The following is a 21,929-nucleotide window of genomic DNA, read 5'->3' as shown; positions in this document are numbered from 1 at the left end:
CCCTACCCTCCCACCTTAATTTCAAAACTTGGTTGCAAAATTGTGGAATGAGAAATTGATACATGATTGGTGTGTGGAATGTTGGTGGTTCTAGGTGATTCGGTACTGATTATAAATAATGAAAAGAAACTGCAGAAACTTTAGAAAAGAGTTGGAAAGTGTTTTGCAAGATAATTTTAACAGTAAATGTGAGTAAAAGCAATATTATGATGGGACATGAAAACCGGGGAGATGGGACAATGAATGTTGATAAGGTTGGTGGAAGAATTGAAGTTATTTGTATGTAGGGGCATTTAGAGTAAATATTATAATGGATGCTGGGTAGGATGAGAGAAGAGGTGAGTCACATCTTAGGTGAAGCGAGGAATTTAGCATTCTGTATGCATGAAATACGGTCGAGACTCAAATTTTGGAAAAGAAAGTGAATCGGGATTGAAGTGGGGATGGTTGCAGGTGATTCAGTATTGATTGTGAATATTGGTAGGGAGAAACTGCTAAAACTAGTAAAAGAGGTGGAAAGTGCTTTGCAAGAGATTATGGAGAGTACTTGTAAGAGAAAGGTTATGATGGTAAATGAAAGCCAGGAAGATGGGACTATGAATATTAATGTGGATGGTGGAAGAACTGAATCGGTTCATTTGTTCAGGTATTTGCTTGTCAATATTATAATGGATGCTAGTAGGATGAAAGAAGGGTGAGTCACATCTTAGATGAAGCAGGGGAAGTGGCAGTGTGTGTGCACGTGATTGAGAAGACTTAGATTTGCTGAGGAAGCTAAAATAGGACTGTTGAGCCAACTCCGTTACGACATTGAAATATGGATTTGAAACTGCTGAAGTGAACTGTTTGCATAATGTATGTTGTGTAAGAAAAGTTTAGAAAGTGTAAAGTAGCAGTTGTAAAATAGTTAGCGTAAGTGAAAGGATGGATTAGAGTGTTTTGAGCTGATATGGTCATTTAGGAAGAAAGGAGTATACGAGAGACTGATGGAGTGTATAATTTAGACGAGTTGTTGCCGGGGGCAAATGGGGTGAGTGCAGCAGTGTTTTTAGGGGTCTGACGAGACGCCGATGAATCTTCAGTGCAGGTGTATGAAGTGGATATGTTGTAGAAGTATTCTGTATGGTTTGGTTCATCCACTATCCAACAGTTAAAAGTATGAATGTATCAGGGACTTGTGTGTTACTTTTTTCTGGAGCTATCCCCCCTTTAGGAAAAATGGCGTGTTGTTGAATATTATATATATATATATATATATATATATATATATATATATATATATATACATATACATACATACATATATATATATATATATATATATATATATATATATATATATATATATATATATATATATATATATATATATATATTATATTATTATGTAAGCTGTATATGTTTTTATATGAAATTTTTCAGATTTGTCACATTGTTTCAGATAGCCGGTGCATTTCGTTTACTCATTAGAAGATATATATTTGTCTTGCTCATCCTTTTTCATTGTATATGAGCTTGGCAGGTTTCGTTTAATGATTTACTTAGTATAAATCACAGTTGCTTTAATTTTCTTGATACCATCTAAAGTCATAAGATAACCTTGAGTTGCATGCTGTCAAAGGCAATTGTGCGCAGTAAAGATATGAGCGTGTATTATTTACGGGGTCTCCACTTGGTATACCTCAGGTTCAATGTTGATTTGTTATCTTTTGTTGTTATTTTTTGTCCGTTGCTTCATTTTTTATTGTTCTCTCTTGCAGGTATGTTGTTGATGTTCTACTTATTCGACTGGTTCTCGTGTTGTAAGTAGGGTACTTTCAGACTTCACTTTATTTCTGTTATCCATTATGCATAGTCCTTATACGAATACTTTACTATTTGCTGCTGATGTCGAACTTTGAAGATTATTTTGTAAATGATGAGATCTGGGTACGGTGTTAAATTAGGCATGTTTATCGTTTGTCGATATAATTACTTCGGAGAGAAATTATTCTGGCACAGCACCCTTCTTCGAACTGAATTCAAGTATTGCTTCTTCAGTTGCCTAGTCAGTTCATGCTGGATTCATCTAAGTATAAAAGTAAAACTTCAGAAACCTTCTTTCTTTTCTGACCCGGAATTTGTGTTGTAACACGATTTGTGTTTTTAGTATGGTGCTTTAGCAAACGTCGTAACCTTTCCTTGTCTTTGGTTGTCAACTGCTGGTGAAATACTTAGTTTTAAAGTGTATTATACTGTTTTCTCAGTGATTGGGATATGGAAAACGATTCTGGATAAAAATTCTAAACTCATAGTTAATTTGAATTATTACAATTATATATATATATATATATATATATATATATATATATATATATATATATATATATATATACATATATATATATATATATATATATATATATATATATATATAAATATAGACACTATTCTCTACAGCATAAGTATAAAAAAATTGATATGGACAAAAACAAAAGTAATTCAGAACAGGTATTTATAAAAAGTTTCTCTCTGAGTATTTAATATTTTGTGTGGCCTGCATCTGCCTGTACCACAGCCTGCATTCTTGAGGGGTATGATTTCAGCAAATCGCAAAAAAAGCTGTGATTCAAACTCCATTTCCCTGAGCACTTCGGTCACCTCTCTTTGCAGGTCGTCGAGGCTTGGTACACCATCATAGTTCACTGTGTGCGCTTCAGCACGATCCTTTGAGATACTGCCAATGTTTTCACACACATTAAGGTCAGGGGAGCTACCTGGAAATTCACTTGACGAGAATAAATCGATACCACTGTTTCGAAGCAGCTCCTGTGTCTGAAGAGCCTTGAAACATGGTGCCTTATCATGCAAAAATGTGACTTCTTCAACAGATAACACATTTACAGGATCTTTGAGGAAAGGAAATACTCCACCAGTAAGAACAGTTTCTCTGAAGTATTCGCCATTCCATGACTGTCCTTTTTCTTTGATGATCCACATTAACCGTTCTCTGTGATTCAGGAAATTTCACAACTTGGTGATAGCGCACGTCATTGTTGACATCATCCAACTTTGCAGCCCAGATGATGTCATTTTTATGATTTGGCTTCCTGACTGTGTAAACGAAGAATTCGTCTGATGCGGCAGCATGGAGAAAGTCAGCTTCATCCCACTCTTTATGAAATGAACCACAAAACCATGCACGGTCTTCTCTCTGTCACTGAGTTGATGTTGGGCTTGCTGATAACATGAAATGGCTTGATACCAGATTTTTTCAACTCAGGATATACAGCACTATAACTTCTCTTCTTTCCCCTTTTGTTTCTAGTTCAAGCTCCAATTTACATAAAGACTTTCTTGGTCTACCCACCCCGCTGCCTCAGCTATGATGTCTTTTTGACTCTGAGAAAGGACTTCAGGCCTTCCAAGATTCTCACTCTTTTCGTGATGACAGTCATATGGATTTTTGTCCAGTTTCTTTAACAAAGGATTCGTCTCTTTTAATGTATTTAGCTATCCAGGAACGTGGAATGAAGGATGCACCAGCATCCTGGCCTCTCTGAAGGTTATAGCCCGATTCGGTCAATCCATCTGATTTCTTGAGTCGTTAGCCATGGCTGTATCTAACTCGTCGCTCAGTCTGAAAAATACAAGAAATGTAAAATGAAAAATAGCTTAATAGAAACTTAAAATAATGTACTTTGAGATAGGCTATAGCAGAAAACTTCATAACTTTCCATTTGTTCTGTGGAGGGGGCCTCTAATTTTGAAACACACCCGTATATATGTATATATATATATATATATATATATATATATATATATATATATATATATATATATATATGAATATATATATATATATACATATATGTGGTATAAGAAGGATATAAACATATATATATATATATATATACAGTAAAAGACACATATGTGTATGTATATATATGTATATATATATATATATATATATATATATGTATATAATGTATATATTTATATGGGATTATTTGGTTTATTTTGTTGGTTAAAGATTGTCTTTGCTGTTGCTTCTTTTATGGCCATATCTGATCAGTAAGGATGAAACTACTATTACCTGTCGAGAAAAAGTGACCAAGTATGATACGGAAGATTCTGCGTGAATTCTGGTGGGTAAATATACGAAATATGGCATTGTACATGCTTAGATTTCATTGTTAGTTTGACATTTGAAACTTCCTTTCCCCAGATTACCAAGACTGCCAATTCAGTTTTTTCTAAATCCTGTTTCAAGCGTTACGATAATATCAGAAACATTTAATACTATGGAGGTCACTTACATCTCTCTCTCTCTCTCTCTCATTTAATGCTAACCTAATTGAAGGCCTAGTATTTAGATCGCCATTTTTATACTTTTATGGCATCTGATAAGATTATATACTTGTGATTGACTTGGTAAATATGGACATTGTGTCTGTGTGTGTGTGTGAATTAACTGCTCCAAATTTGTTTTCAGTTGACCTTACTCTTAATATAGCTAATTTATTTGATGTTTGATGATCGTTATTTCTTAACGTCTAGGATCTAACAATCTTGCTACCCGCTATGGTATATGTGTTGTACTTCCCTTCTCATATATTTTTGTTAGCAATTTTCATATTTTTCAAAAACTGACATATATAAATTACGCTACCGATATGTTGCCCTCTTAAGGTTACTGTTTCCCAGTGTCACGATGAATCATTATAGTTTTGTTGCAATTAAATGTGCTAGATCTGCCTCCTTTTTCTTGGTGCATATCGGAGATTTGTTTTTCCTTGTTATGTACATTAGTGCCATCCTTCATACTCCTTAAGTTCCAGCTATTTATGTTCTAAAGATTATATTTCTCTTATCCTCTCTTCTTACCCTTCCCTTGAATCTCGTTTTCGCTTCTCTTTATCGTTCAGAAAGTGTTGTTGTTACAGCTTGGTGTGTTTCACTGCATGATACAAAATTTTCATTCCCAAGGTTATCAATACTGTTTCTTAGTTCCAGTATTTTTTGAGAAATCATCTTTTCAACCTGCCATGAGTATTTGCATTTTGGGCTAGGAGCAGTTAGTAGCATGTCAGTTTGTCTTACCTACAAGATAAGTTGCTGTTATATTCCGTTTCTGCAGATACCTTTTTAGGCATTTTATTTTTCCGAGAACTGTTGGCTGTGCAGTCTTAGGCTGGGCATTCCTAACCAGTCCCAAGTCGTGCCGGTATTGCAAGCTCAAGCCTATCTTTCAAGGTTATTGTAAATTCGTCATAGTATTTTAGAGACCTGAGTAAAATTCAGTCCTCATCTCTCTCTCTCTCTCTCTCTCTCTCTCTCTCTCTCTCTCTCTCTCTCTCTCAGAGAGAGTGCCGTCATTGCGCCTTACGTTGCGCACTGTAGGCATCACCAAAGGGTGTTTGCAGCGTCTCTAAGGGTCCTGGCTGCACTCGCTTTTTATCCTCTTACTTCACCCCCGTTCCCGTTTCCTTTCCTGCTGTCCAACCTCTGTAATTATTACTTCTTAGTGCAACTGTTGGGTTTTCTCCCAGGTCACCTTTAGAGCCTTTTACTTCATCTCCTTGCATTCTGAATCCTCTGTCTTGCCATCAACCACTCCAACTCCCTCATTTCTTCTCGCACAGCCAGAATGTCACAAAGTGCCTAGTACTTGGTTTGACTGCCCAAATATGATAATATTAAATTTCTCTCTTTTCCTCTTAGACGGATATATAAAAATTATATCTTAGGTTGGTTTCCATTGAATTTGAATGATTATTATTTTAAAGGTCAGTTATGAGGAAAATTCATTAAATTTTATAACACTACAGGGACTTCAAAAAATATCAGAATTTTATCATATATTATCAGTCTTTGCAGGTACCCTGTAGGCATTATTAAAGGGTGTTTGCAGGGCCTCATCGGCTCCGAACTGCACACAGTTCTCAAGTTTTTACTTTAATTCCCACTTCTTTTCTTCCGTTTTGCTCTCCAACTTCTCTAACAATTATTTCTTAGTGCGGCTTTGGGCTTTCTCCCAGTTCAACCCTTGTAATTCAACTCATTTATATTCTGGATATCTGTATCTTGCTGCCCAAAAACTCTAACTCCCTGTTCTTATTGTTTTAAACACTAATAAGCTGAAAGTGCCTCAGCGCTTGGCTTTATAGCATAAATTTCATTATTCATTTATTCATAAGTTATCAGCATTTTTACTACCCAGATAAATTCAAATTTTCGTCCTCATACCTTTGCAATTCGTAATTATAGTGCTTAAATGCATCACCGAGCTGAAATTTTGTGGTACATATGCTTTAATTTTATTTTTCAATCACATAGATATCAAATGAAAGCGATGATGATGATGATGATGATGAAGGCATTCATGTATTTGCACTTCCGAGGTAAAGTTCAGATGATGGAGTTAGTTCTCGACAATAATGACAGTTTATAGTGAATGGGAATGGACGCAAAAACTAATTTTATGGGGAAAGATGAATTATTTATATAGGCGTTTTGGTTCTCTTTGGTATTGAATAAAGATGTGCATCAAGTGATTTTGTTCTGATTTATCCAGTTTTTTTTATTACTAATTAGTGTTATGTAACTTGAAATATTCTTTTTTATACTGCGTATGAAGGACTTTGGCACGTCACATAGAATGAATCATAGCATGTAAATAAGTAGGCATGGTGCTCCTTGGCTAGTTTTATAACTTTCTCTCTCTCTCTCTCTCTCTCTCTCTCTCTCTCTCTCTCTCTCTCTCTCTCTCTCTCTCTCTCTCTCATTCTGAGTCGATTGCTTCTTCAAGAGCCTTAGGCCTTACATACCCCACTGCTTTTTTAAAATTCCCGAAGGCACATTAAATTGACACTTTTTTCTCTCTGTCCCAAATCACACGGTCGCTTTCTCTTCTCGTAGTATCTTTTACCTTTCATGTTATTATCTTGAGCCTCTAGCGAATTCCAAGTGGTTTCTCCAGTGTTCTGCTTAATGTTAGTCTTGATAGTTTCGATAAAGAAGGCGAACCAGGTGTTTTTCTGTCTGATATTCTATTAGCGTTGTTAATCGCCCAGGATTTTTGTACCATGTTTCTTTACATGGTGGTTTTTCGCAGTGACATTGCAATTTCTTTTTTATTGTTGTATTTTAAGTATTGAGAGAGAGAGAGAGAGAGAGAGAGAGAGAGAGAGAGAGAGAGAGAGAGAGAGAGAGAGAGAGAGAGAGAGGTTTCTTTTTTGTTATATTTTAAGTCGAGAGAGAGAGAGAGAGAGAGAGAGAGAGAGAGAGAGAGAGAGAGAGAGAGAGAGAGAGAGAGCAATTCCTGTTTTGTTGCATTTTAAGTTTTGAGAGAGAGCAATTCCTATTTTGTTGTATTTTAAGTCTTGAGAGAGAGAGGGAGAGAGAGAGAGAGACTTCATCAAACATCATTAATTAATTTTATGAAGACTTGGCAAATGGAGGAACAATCTCTTACCGTTTACGTGAAAAGTAAGATTGGATTTTCTAGTTATTCTTCATCAGTTTAACAAACACTCGTGTTATTGTGATAAATAATGATGTACCATCATTTCGAACAGTATACCAAATTCATTTAATTTTAAAAGCATCACAGAAACAGAATAAAACAATGGGAAGTAACAGAAACGTTTATTGTTTCCGCCAAATAAACATTGTTGTAACGTTGAAAGGATCAGGCCCGTAGAATAGACAGCTGTCAATTATGTTGTCTCTCCTGTGTTATCATAAGTACGTAAACGAAAATGTCGATGCCAACCACAGATGTGTAATGAAAGTAATGTCGTACAACGATTGGGTCCATCGTTATCTGTTGGTGATGTGAATGATAATCCCCGCCTACCCACCTGTTGCTTCGGGCCCACGCCACCAGAGGGACATCCCAGTCCCGCCACCCGACCAAGTTGTGAGGTTATCTGCTCTCGCTACTATTTTAACTCTTCTAAAAATAACCGCTATTCCCTTATTATCCTCATACTGCACTGTGATTTTTCTTAAAGGATGCAGCTTTGATATCTGCACACTTGTTTAAAGTGGTTAACATAAAGCAATGTTTAGGGGACAGTTACGGATGACAAATAGAGTGAAATTCATCAGGTGATGCGTCTGGCAGATTAGAGCTTCGTCTTGGAACAGGTCTGGCGGTTCACTCGGAGATCTCTCGGCAGTTGGTGTTTGCCTACTGGTGATGGTGGTATGTGCAGTGCAATGCCGCAGCAATTCTTGAGAGATGCAGATGAATGCATCAACAAAATGGGTTCGTTAGAGTTACAGGATCTACTGAGTAAAAAAGACGACCTTATTCGCCATTTGGAAGCCAAACTCAAAGTTCGCGATGACGAAATCATCGAACTTCGTTCGCAACTGGATAAGTTCCAGAGCGTTATGCAGTTTGCGACAGGAGGAGCTACGGCCGGATCGGGTAAAGTCCGGGCAAGGAAGACTCGTGCCCAGGGCATCTCAGCCGAACCTCAAGCCCTTAAGTCCATCCAGGAATTAACATGTAAAAGCCAGACCACGTTCCCCGAAATCCCTAAATCATCAAGGTAAGCCTAATGAAATGCAAAACGCAACTAGCAGTAGGCCGACTGACATTCTTATGCAAATTCAAGATTAATCATTAAATACATAGCCAGTAATATATATATATATATATATATATATATATATATATATATATATATATGTGTGTGTGTGTGTGTGTGTGTGTGTGTGTGTGTGTATGTATGTATGTATGTATGTATATATTATGCAATGCCCATGAACGATGTCAATTACGCTAGATGTAGTCTATCACGCAAAGTAAATCTTCATGCCAACATTTTATGTTGACAGGTTTAGATTAGCAAAGGTATTTGTTGTGAAATGCTAAGGTCAAGGTGACCTGTTTACTTTGGCGAAAGAATGGGATAGGCCTATAAATTAAAACTCAAGGCTGTATACTACACATGAAAGCTTCTTCTACTGTTTTATGCGTTTAATAAGCCTAGGGTGAAGTAGAATTGGTGAACAATTCAAGGAATTTTGTTGTCTTGCCTAATGACAGTGCTAAAATTGGCGAAGTCCTTGAATGATTTGTGATGTTTAGGCCTATTCAGGTTTCTAATTGTGATTTGAAAACAAAATATCCTCATCTTGAAACTCAAAGACGGTAACTTGGGCAGGCAGTCTCTCTCTCTCTCTCTCTCTCTCTCTCTCTCTCTCTCTCTCTCTCTCTGAGTCGTGTATTTGCCTGTTATTTTCATTGATGTAAAGTAAGTACATACATACATACATACATATATATATATATATATATATATATATATATATATATATATATATATAATATATATATATATTATACATGCCATGAAATACTTTTTATATATATATATATTATATATATATATATATATATATATATATATGCATATATATATATGCATACATATATATATTATGCATGTATGTGTGTTTGTGTGTGTTCACATGCCATAAAATACTGTAAATATATACGCAGATAGATTATACTTCTGTCGTTTGTTGATCACTGCAAGGAGCACTTTTTTCAATGCGTTATACACTGCGACTTCGGCAGTATTTGCTCTACGGTATTCGATGTGATATTTTTGACCTATAGGCCTAAAGGTTCATGCTTTTGTAATTTTGTAATGACAGTATAATAGTAATGTTATGATGTTATGTTTTACTTTCAAGGCCAAAATGATGTGTTTTCACATTAACTGAAATGTGTCGTTTTGCGGTTTGTCGTATTGTAACAGTTTCTCCATGCAATAAGAATATTCGATTATGATTAAAATGTAGAGCAGTCAGCCAAATTGCTGGGCATTGCAGGTTTTAGTCACATCGGAAATAAAAAGAAAACCAATGCTTTACCGTGCTTGTTTTTTTGAGGGTTAGGGGTTGGGGGTGGGGCCCTCCGGGTTGGGAAGGTTTGGTATACTGCCCCCATTTCTCGTTTCTCTTCTGCCCCCCAACCTCCAGTGAATCTCCCCACCCCCCACCTACGACTCTCGTATCCCTTTCCCATATCGCGTCTCCTTCCTTTAGTGCTGCAACTTCAAAATAACATAGTCATTCATTTTCAATCTTTGTTATGTTCAAGTGCATTAGGTGGTAGTTCTGGTACGGTAGCTTTTCATACCAAGTTTGATGTAATCAGTGCTTTAGGGACGTTTTCATCAGAGGAGCAATTTCTTCCAGAAAATTTAAGATTCCGACGTGATGCTTTGTCATGATACTTTTTTTTATATGCTTTTTAATCTGGCGCCGTTAACTCTGGATCCTTTTGGCAGTGTTTTTTGTGGCATAAGTGTTCCATGAACTTTTGTTTGTTCCGTTCAGTAATCTAAACTCTCTTTCTCTCTCATGACCGATAGCAGTTTGTAATAGGAGATAACGGCGAATCTACTTGATTAAAGTTCATTGCCACACTGTTCTTTATATAGCTGCCGTTGGTCCCTTATCAGCACCAAAGTAAAGGTGCATGTCCCGCTCTTAGGTGAAGCCCTGTTTCCTTAATGTGTAGCTTGTTTATTCACTCCAATTGTGGCCTGTTATCTCTTGATACAGTATCTGATATAATCAGCACAATTCTTTTTGTTCCGTTATAATGAACAGCGTTTATTGTAAGCTTAACATACAGGCAGAAATTACATTTATGTTCTTTAGGAACACAGATGACAGGCCCTTAGAAAAGTTTGTATTGTATTTATGTCACGAAGAGACATAAATACAATATTTTTTCAATTTTGATTAAATTTATTTTGTTAGGATGGCACAGTAACATACATCTGGGTAAAGAGTCCAAATCTTCATTTTCATGAACTCCCAAAAATGGAAGACGTTAAGGTTCCAAAGATAGTCTATCTGATCTGAGATTGATCAAAGAATTTTGTATTTCCTGTTGGATAGGGTATCAAGATCTGTCATTTAGATTAGTTCTTCCCGTCGTTTTTAGATATTCTGCATTTGGTAATGCTAAGATTCGTTCACATTACCAACAGGTACAAAAATTCTTGGTATCAGAATATTATCTTAAATTTTAATTACAGTTTCTCCGAATTCTGTCACTTGTTGAAAAGATCTAGTGATTCGTCAGCGTGAACATTAACCAAATATAATATGACAACTGTCATAATTTCATGTGTGAAAACAAAACGTAGGTAGTTGTGATATCCATGCCAGTGTAACTTGTCAGCTTTACCTTGTCACTTCGTCTGAGAGAACAAAGGCATTTCATCTCTTGACATTTTTGCAGTTGACAACTTGAGTGGTTAGTCTTTACGTCTATTTGTCTCCATGCTTTGAAGCCCTCTGCTCTGATACCAAGAAGTTACGTCGTATTTTTCGTATTCCAGGTACTTGCGTAAATGTCCTCTTCTGTAAACTAGGTCACGTTTGCCTCTTTGCACGAACAAATTGAGTCTAGATTTCTTCACGTTTCAGCTCTGAAGTAGGTCTCCTTAAAATACTTCAGAATAGTGCAAAGTAGAAATGTAAATTGATGTTTGTATTTATCATGGTTGCACTAATGACTTTATTTCGTTTTGGAGTTGCCGGTGCGGTTTGTTTAAATTCCACATCCATTTTGGGATGTGGCAGGCTAAATCATGTTGAGCCGGAGAAAACTGACAAGAAACGTTGTACTTGGGAAAAAAAAAACCCTATACGGTCATGTGCTTACCACACTTCACCTGCACTTTTGTCCACATTGGCATCACTTGATTGTATGGTTGGTGGTATAACAGGTGCCTGATAGCAGTCATATTCGTACACTTGCTGTGTCACCGCCGAATTAACATTTCCTATGTTTTGATTATCGATATTTTTTGTAGTTGTTTTTATAAATTGTCATGCGATGAATGACATTTGTTATAAATCTAGTATTGTGGCGGGAGGCTTCTTGGTCTTCAGTCTATAAGATATAAGTCGCTCTTTGAGATAGGCTTTAATTTTTAACGATAACGACACGGTATATGGGAGAGACATCCCAGGGGTTGGGATATCAATTTATTATAAATAATTGTGAAGTGAAAGGCTTATTTTTCATGTTCTTATTTCTATATCTGTCTTTACTTTTGATAACATCATTATTGTGACTTTGAAACTGGAAACACAATAGGAGCAATTTGAAGGCAAGAAAGTTTTGAAGCGCCACCATTGTCGCCGCAGCTCCCCCCCCCCCTTTACAGGCATTTATTATAAATCTTGTATTGCGAAATACTAAAGTTTCTACATCTATTCCAGGAAACGCTCCAAATGAATTTCTTAAAATTTTTCTCAGTGTCAGTGTTCCTCGAGTAAAGCTCTAGTATAATTATGGTCAGGAGATTTCTATCTGTTATTTGAAATTTATGGTAGGACTATTGTTATCCTGCAGAATCTTCAAAGATGAATACTTTTGAAACTCGCGTAGTTATGCTTTTGGGAAATGGATGGGAAAATCAAAGTTTTTCCCACGTTTTGTAAAGGTGACTGGACGCGTCCGTAGCTTAAAGAGACATAATGGTCACTGAGTATTTTGCAACTAAGTGGGTGGTATGAGACAGCAAAGCCTTTCCCTTTGCCTTTCCATAATGGGACAGCTCCCCACTCCTTAACTTGAGGAAGCTACGTAAACTTATCCGCTGTTCACGGTTGATTACTTTTTTAGAATGCCTAAAAGGGTTATCCTGTTCAGCTACATACGTTTCCCACCCTTGTACCCTTTCACTTTTTTAACTTATGCGGTCGGGATTACGCACACACGCGCAGCCTATATATATTATACCGTTTTCATTAATATTCTGTGAATTTAAGATGTGAAGGAGAACGGGACTGACACAAATTCTACATCTTGTTCGTTTCCACCAGATTATTGCGTTGGAGGTGCCACTGTGTTGCAACGGGTTCTAATCATAATCGACTGTTGAAAGTTCTTGTCCAACACTGATAGTTAGACAAAGTACTACAATGTGAGGGATTGGAAGAAAAAACGAAAATTGTTGAACGGTGGTTAATGAGAGAGAGAGAGAGAGAGAGAGAGAGAGAGAGAGAGAGAGAGAGAGAGAGAGAGAGAGTTTGTGTTTGTGTGTGCATGCATATATATATAATATATATATATATATATATATATATATATATATATATATATATATATATATATATATATATATATATATATATATATATATATATATATATATATATATATATATATATATAATGTATAATTCAACATGACGGGAAGGCTATTCCTCAGTAGTACAAATCCAGAAGGCGTAGAAGAAGACAGCATGAAACATAATTCACTTTATTCTTATTGCAACGTTTCGAGACCAATGTCTCATCATCCAGTCTAAAATGAAAGATAAAAACTAGTAAACAATACAGCATAACAAATTATTTTTTGTTGACACGCAAAACATTGAATAAAGCAGAGCAAAGCAAGATACAACATTGAAATAAAAAATACTCTACAAAAAAAACAAACATATCTAAAGTTAAGAGTAGTTAAAAAGACACCTTGTCTCAACGGAGTTCAGTTGCTGTATGAAAATGTACTGAAAGTAAACAAGAAGGGCGTGGTTTAAGATGAAGAGTGGTTGTTTAAGGTGGGAACTAGTTTCTTTATAGCTAGAGATTCTAATATGGGAAGGTGGTGCTCATATGGACTTGATAATAATATCTTGAAAACCTTATAATTTATATTTTTGCAAAATTTCCCATGGTTCCTAATGTTAGATAGTTCTGGGTTGGATAGTTTACACCCTGTAGGAAACTAATGCCCATATGTGCATCACATCTCATCTTAAGCAACGTAAGTCTGCTATTGCATCGGCAGCAAGTATAAATATAGACAACACCGGACTGCATTAAGGGAGGTAATCTCTCTTTATGACGCAACATACTACCAGTAGTGCTAGGGTTTACTGAAACAAACTTGACATTAACCGCCGAAAAATAATTAATTAAAATTCTCCTTAAGTGAGGTAAGAAAGAAGTGCCATGCACATTAAGAAATCGTATTTAGAACTTGAGTTTATGGGCCAAATGTACTGCTGCTGGTGGATGAAATAAGATATCCACCAGCAGCAGTGTAAACTATCCAACCCAGAACTATCTAACATTAGGAATCATGGGAAATTTTGCAAAAATAATATAAATTATAGGGATTTCAAGATATTATTATCAAGTCCATATGAGCACCACCTTCCAATATTAGAATCTTTAGCTATAAAGAAACTAGTTCCCACCTTGAACAACCACTCTTCATCTGTTCCCTTGTACTCGTATATAGCTTAAACCACGCCCTTCTTGTTTACTTTCAGTACATTTTCATACAGCAACTGAACTCCGTTGAGACAAGGTGTCTTTTTAACTACTCTTAACTTTAAATATGTTTTTTTTTTTGTAGAGTAATTTTTATTTCAATGTTGTATCTTGCTTTGCTCTGCTTTATTCAATGTTTTGCGCGTCAACAAAAAATAATTTGTTATGCTGTATTGTTTAATAGCTTTTTTATCTTTCATTTTAGCTGGAAGATGAGACATTGGTCTCGAAACGTTGCAATAAGAATAAAGTGAATTATGTTTCATGCTGTCTTCTTCTACGCCTTCTGATTTATATAATATATATATATATATATATTATATATATATATGTATATATATATATATATATATATATATATATATATGTATATATATATATATATATGTATATATATATATATATATATATATATATATATATATATATATATATATATATAAATATATATATATATATATATATATATATATATATATATATATATATATATATATATATATATATATATATATAGAGAGAGAGAGAGAGAGAGAGAGAGAGAGAGAGAGAGAGAGAGAGAGAGAGAGAGAGAGAATATATAGGTCCAAATAGCGTGAAACAAGTAGTCCAAGAACTTCCGCCTTCTATAAGACGCTGTTTCACTTTCTTCGTGGCTGTATACTTTGTTTATATTACATATCACGTTTATATATATATATATATATATATATATATATATATTTTATATAATTTAAAACATATTCCATTTCCTTGTGCATATATATATATATATACGTATGTTTATATATATGTATTTACAGAGGCTGTTTTGTTAAAAAAATTTTTTTATAATTAAAACATATTCCATAATCAGGAAAATGGTCATACGGCCGACATTTGCATTACATTAGCAAGACATGTTTGAATTTATATATATATATGTTTATATATATATGTAGTTTATATATATATAAGTTTTGTTATTGAAGGCATTTTCTGTCTTGTTTGCAATGCTTTTTTATGTCATGAAATAAACTTCTCGGAAAATGCAGAGGACATAAACCAGGAAAATGGCTCAATGGTTTACGAACTGATCGCTGAAAGGCTGAATAGGCTTTCGTCATTAGTCCCAGACTTGTTTATCAAAAGATTCCCGGCGACAATAGATATATAGGTAGCGTAATTTCGATATATACATTATATATGATTGTATAAAAATCATGTGATAAAATTTTATATATATATATATATATATATATATATATAGTGTATGGACACGAGGGAAGTAAAACAACAGTATGCAAGAACTTTTACCTCTGTTCACAGGCATTTTCAAGCAAACCACATTCAGTGAAAAAACTGACAAAGAAGACTTAGTTTCACACACTAAGATTCAAGGAGTATATACCCATTTATGCCTACCAAGGTCAATCCATTTGAGGTAATTCTTCAGGTAAGGAACAGTTTTCTATGATTAACTGAGGTACTGGGTAAATTAACTGAGTTTGTTTAGTTTCTCATTTTAATCTCCTTAGAAGATCTTATGTAAATGGGGCGAAGAGTATTTAGACCTGTCCTTAAAGCAATATGAGTTTTATTTGTTAGCTGTATTGATGCACATTCTTAAAGATTTCTAGAGACAATATCATTACATCTTGCCGTACTGATATTGAACTAATCAGTTCCGTGTGATTTTTCACGTAGATGCACAAAAAGAGCATTATTCTTTTGGTTTATTCTGACATTTTATTCGATACTTGTTTGGCCAAATAAAATTAGTCAGTCCAATCCAAGTTGGATTTTATAAAGAATGATTAGAACAGTTAATTATAAGTTTGTTGGTTAGTGCTATTAAATGAAAGAATTACATCTACATTGAATACTTTCAACATTGATTTGTTCGTCTCAAAACTGGTGAAATGAGGTAAACAAAGGATGTTCTTAGGTAATTCTAGCCTACTGTTGCTTTTATCATAAAATGTATTCACAGTTTTATTGTAGCAAGAGTAATTAAAGTGACAGGAAGCCAGGAATTACCTAAGAAAAGATGCTTTTTGAATGCACTTGAGTGAAAATCATAGAATTTTTTATAGAATCAGCATTAATACACCTAACAAATGAAAATATTAAAACAAACCCCAGACCTGTGTAGTCTTGATCTCATTCTGCACACGATGATCGAAGGGCATTCAAAGGAGAAACTAATAAATGTCAGTAATCCTTGTTAATGTCCTTTGCCTCTCCGTGGTTGATCCATACCTGCTTTCATTCCAAACAGCTGTTCCTCAGCTGATATGCACCTGTGATGCATTAAAATGGCTATTTACTCCTTTAATCTTAATTTTTGTGTGCAAAGCCGAGTGTTTTTTGTAATCTTTTTTTATTGAATGTAGTTTACTTGAAAATGACTTAGGGCAAAAACGAAAGATCTTGCGCCCCAATGTTTCACTTTCCTCGTCACCATATTTGATATCGAGGTGTTATTTCCATGCATATACATAATATGTTTGTGCGCGTGTATTTATATTTGCACACACTCTTGATGAATATGTAGTAATTGCTGACTTTTGTAATGCAAGTGTATTCAATTCAGGATTTAAGTTTGTTTGTTTGTTTGTTTTTGTTGTTTAACCCTTCTTATCGTCCTTTTGTTTCTCGTTGACATGTGTAGAAAATTTACTTTCGATCCTTTATAGATGTAAAATGATTGGGAAAACGAGGATGTCAATAAAAGTGCCTAATACAGTGACTCCACCTTTTCGTTTTTTTTTTTTTTCATTTACTGCTTCACTGTATGCACAGCTAGATTTTTGAGGTCTCTTGAAAGAACATTCTATACTCTCGCTTCGTCATTGGCCTTCTACTACAGTTCCAAGGACTTGTAAGGGCTTTTTTTTATTCATCTATTTTCTCTTTTCTTTTCTTGTTTTTATGGATATCCTCTTTAGGCAGTTTATTGCAGAGGTCTGCAGTGCCTGCTAAAAATTCTGTAGGATTCCTAGAACATGAGACGATGATTTTTTTTTTTTTTTTTTTTTTTTTTTTTTGCATGTTGAGGGCAAGCAGTCGGTTTCTTTTGAAGTTATTTTAAGACTTGGGGACTGTCATCTGAAATTTGTCAAGAAAATATTGCAATAATTAGTAAGAACATAGAGGAATCCTTTTTTTGGGGTGTTACTGGAATAAATTAGCATATGCTTCTGATACTCGTTACTCGATTTATTTGTAACCTTTGACTTTTATTTGCAAATAATTGTACTGGTATTTGCATTTTACCTATGTCTCTTTACTTGAGGGGTTTTCTTTGTGGCACACATGGGCATTCCGTCCCGTTGAAGCTTGCTAGTCAAGTTTATGGCCTTTTGTCTTGTTCCAGACGTGCATGCATTTAATGAATAATAATTTTAAATCTTACTCAGTACTCATATGTCGTCAAGTAGAAGGTTGTGAGGATCGCTCTTTCAAAGTTGATATTTCTCTCATTTTTTAAAAGGTCTTTGATATGAAGTATCCAAGACTGATAAGTCAAAAACTTGTGTATAGTTTCTAAGTTGAGAGCTATTTAACTCGTCTAACCTTACAACTTAACTATCAACTTCTAGCTTACAAACATGGGTTATTACTGTTTTAGAGAACTTTCCATAGCTGATAATGTCGTTATGTACTTGTTTTATTGCTCGCATTAGCTGCTGTAATTTACGTCGTTTATCTCGAATTTTCCCTCATAGAATTGACCCTCAGATATCCTTCATTTAAGCTAAATATAGCCAGACCTAAAAATAGCGATGAACCACGTTGAATGCCAGGACTAACGAGCATGGTTAAGGCCGACCTTGCTGACACCGAATCTGTGTTGAGTTGTTTGTTTGTTTCTCGTATTCAGTGTGGTGAATTTTTCCAACATGATTATTGACGTAGATATTCTGTTTATAAAATACGAAAGTCTGGGTTATGGATGGCTGGGTGAATGGACTAGTAGAGCCTCATAAATTGCCAAATTCATTAGTGTATTTAAGGTATAAACTGTGGATCTTGTGAACCGACGAGTGTTGAGAGAACTTGACCAGATGTTAATCAGACTGGCGGAGCGGTTTATGACACCCCCCTAGAAAATGCCAATGATTTCTTTTTAAGGTCTCGTCAAAAGGGAAAACCAGCCCTTATGGTAGATATTGTGGAGGGTCACCCTTATTGCTTATTGTTTGCTTGGCACTCACAGCTAGTCTTCGTAGTAAAATAACAGTACTGGCGCTGAGCATGAGCTCTGTGTGTGTGTGTGTGTGTGTGTATATATATATATATATATATATATATATATATATATATATATATATATATATATATATATATATATATATTTGAAATATATATAGATATGTAACATACATTATATATATTTCTTTTGTGTGTTTGTGTGTGTGTGTGTGTACCTAACTCTTGAGTTGTGAAATAAAGTCCATGGTCGCAGTAGCCCATTGGTATCGGTGGCAATTTTCCACCGTGTAGGGTCTGAGTTCAAGCCCTGCTTAGAGCTTGATAGATTTGCACTGTCCTATGAGTTAGAGATGGGTTGAGGTGGAATTCATAGGTCTACCTGCTGAGGCTATCAGTAGTCATTTGCTTTGCTGTTCCAGGTCTTAGCTGGGAAGAGTGGGAGCTTGAGCGCTTATTATATGTGTGAATGTTCAGTGTCTAGGAAACTAAGTGACAGCGCAATGACCTGCCCTTCCCTCTGCTGCTAATTAGTGACCCTTGAAGCTGTAGATATATTCTCATGCCTCAGGTAGAAAGAGTCTGGCCTACACACACACACACACGTTCACTTTCTCGCAAAAGAAGTACCTGTAATAAAGCTGCATCATTAATAATTGAGTGCAGTGTACAAGACCAAAAGCTTTAAGTTCGCTTTTAAAACGCTGCATATTTTTCAAATGATTATAAGGCCTTCATGAGCATCCCAGGTAAAGTTTTGAAAGTGTTCAAGAATACATTCTTTTTTACCTACACACAGGTCTTTTGTTGGTCCATCTCGATTCATTTGACAACGTACTGAATCTGGTAATCCACGTTTAAACATGAGCTGGGAGTTACAAGGTATCCGAGCGTATTAAAGTGTAGAGAATTGACCCACCAAACGCCTCACTTTTGTTGAGGATATTGGGGATGCAGGTTGAAATGTGTAATGAAAGTTCATGATCATTAAAGACTCGTGGAGAGAGAAAGCTTTACCAGTTTGTTTGGCAGTGCTTGGTTTGTCAATTTTAACTGGAATCGTTTTATATTTAATTCAGTTATACGTACTTGTATGTAAGTTAGAAAGTTTTACTGTTTAGCTTTTAGAGAATAGGCTAAGTGGACGATCTTACCCTTATCACCGAGCTACTTGAAGATCAAAGATTTAAAGTACAATTTTTTTTCTACATTAATCCAATCAGTGCATTAGTCATTGAATTTTGTTCTTACTGTCAGGAACAGGTCATCCTGTGAAGATTTATAAGGTCACCAGAGTTGGGAATTACTGTTTCTTTATTTATGTGAATATTTCTTGTATCAGTTGTATGAAACCCAAAATAACGCCTATGTGTGCAGTTGTTAATTATGATTGATGAAGATATTTCGTAGCGGAGTCAGGAAATTTTAGGACTTACTGGGTTTCACCATTTACTGCTACAGTCCATCTCTCACTCATTTTAGGGAAGATGGATGGATACACAGCGAGTGTTTGTTTTAGAAGCATCAGGTAGCCTGAGTTGTTATGCTTTCTTGTTTACGTTTACGGTTCTTAACTCACCCGTCATGACATACAAGGATATGCGAGGAGTGGAATGATTATGAATTAAATCAAACTGCACAATCATTGTTGGTTTAATAGTCTGTTATGGCATGTTGAAGTGCTGGCGTGTTTTTAAAAGATGACTGGAGATAAATGGAATTGGCTGTGAAAAAAGAGAATTGGAAAATACCGCTAGATCAAACAAATGCTTTGTTAAATTTTGCCTGGAAAGAATAACGGAAGAATAGTTGTGATATAGGCATGCGTAAAGGAATACTCGAATAAACGTAGACTTATAGATGTACATCGCTGATTATTCGCTGAATATTATACATTTCAAAGAAGTGCTTGTTTGGGCGTGTGAGCTTACAGTTACAATTATCAAGTTTTGCTGAACAGTTCTGAAAGATTCCCAAACGATTTTATGGTTTGAGTATAACTGCCGAAATTCTTGATTTATAGAAAAGGATATCACAACTGTGATCCACAAAAGCAGAATTATGACAGGGATGTAGATCCAATTTGAAGGATGGATTAAAAGTATATGTTACAGTAATTAATTTTTTAGAGCTTAACAAAAGTGTTAGAGATAAATGGCAAGATGATCACCGTTGAATGGCTAGGTAACAGGATTCTCGTTAGACGTTATCGTAGCTGACGTGTGAAAGTTGACATAAGTGATGAATCGCTGTAGTAATTAAAGCAGCAGTTTAAGGATCAGTGCAGTAATTAGAGATTTTCATTAACACATCAGCTCAAGAGATTAAAACCCCGAACTGAAAATTAGTCGCCATGATTTCTCACTTGCTGGAGGGTACTATCCTCTGTGTTCCCCTTGAGCTAGCACAATCCAGCAAGTGCCCCAAGTGGATACTATTGCCGCAAATACTCAGCCATCATTTCCAGCGAAGATTCTGCAATTTAAACGGCGTGGCGTTGGCTTTTTAAGTGGAGGATCCCCGCCAATGTTCCACCTCATTAAACACAATGACAAGAAAATTTGCAGGAAGAAGCTCGCGTGATTGTTTCTGGAGTTGCCTTCGTTTTGACCTTTTTTTTTTCTATTTACCCACACAGGTGCTGGGTAAGGTTTTAGCATTACGGTTTACATTTCGGCTGGACGTAAAAAGTTCTGTCAGGTTTGTGTGTAGTTTTAATTTTAAAAAAGTTTTGTAATATGTTGTATTAGGTTATCGAGGTTAATTAGCACAGATGATGAATTTGTCGTCTTACCACCCGTGATTGACGAGGTTATATAAAATTTCCGTACATGAGTGCGTATCTGTACTCACAGACACACAGACATATATATATGTATGTGTCTGTGTCATTAATTGATGTCATGAGGTTTATACTTCATGAGTAGTGGACGTTTATATAGAAACGTCAGTGAAAGTCACTTTTTATCAGCACCTTCCCATATGATAAAAGACACTTATGGGCGTCATTTGTATGATTTTCCTCACATTAGGGTAGGAAAGGTAATTTAATGGCTACCATTTTCGTATGCACCTTTACGGAAGTCGAAATTGAACTGGTGTTTAGAAATATCAACGTCAAGAACAGAGACGATCCAAATTGCCTTAGAAAATATCCTATAACACGTTTAGTCTTAGTGACGAAAATATTATATAACCTAATAATTCTTATTGCAATATGACGACAAAGGAAACGGTTGCTGTCCTACATAGAAATATGAGTACGTAACTTATATCAGAAAAAGAAAGAATCTGCGGCGAAAGTTGTGAAGGTGAACGTGCAAGCCACTTTCTCCACTCATCACTCGGAGGGAACACACACGCCACTCCACTCTGAGCGCCAGACGTTTTTGTTGCACCTTTTTACACACTTCCCATTCAGT

General features: G+C 35.4%; 1 protein-coding gene across 2 annotated transcripts in view; it reads left to right on the top strand.

Annotated features, from left to right (window-relative positions):
* The first annotated feature begins 8,119 nt into the window (after positions 1-8,119).
* The window catches only part of for (cGMP-dependent protein kinase for), a 704,904-nt gene continuing 691,094 nt past the window's right edge, over positions 8,120-21,929 (top strand). The window contains exon 1 of one of the 2 annotated variants that reach the window (XM_067098864.1): positions 8,120-8,543. In XM_067098864.1, coding sequence (XP_066954965.1) covers positions 8,194-8,543 — 350 coding nt within the window. In that variant the 5' untranslated portion in view covers positions 8,120-8,193. The remainder of the gene's footprint in view (positions 8,544-21,929) is intronic. The other variant, XM_067098863.1, reaches the window with a different exon arrangement.

This window comes from Macrobrachium rosenbergii, chromosome 55 (genome assembly GCF_040412425.1).
Source record: "Macrobrachium rosenbergii isolate ZJJX-2024 chromosome 55, ASM4041242v1, whole genome shotgun sequence".
NCBI classification, from domain to species: Eukaryota; Metazoa; Arthropoda; class Malacostraca; order Decapoda; family Palaemonidae; genus Macrobrachium; species Macrobrachium rosenbergii.
Note: the sequence above shows the minus strand (reverse complement) of the source record. Positions and strands in the feature narration are given on the sequence as shown.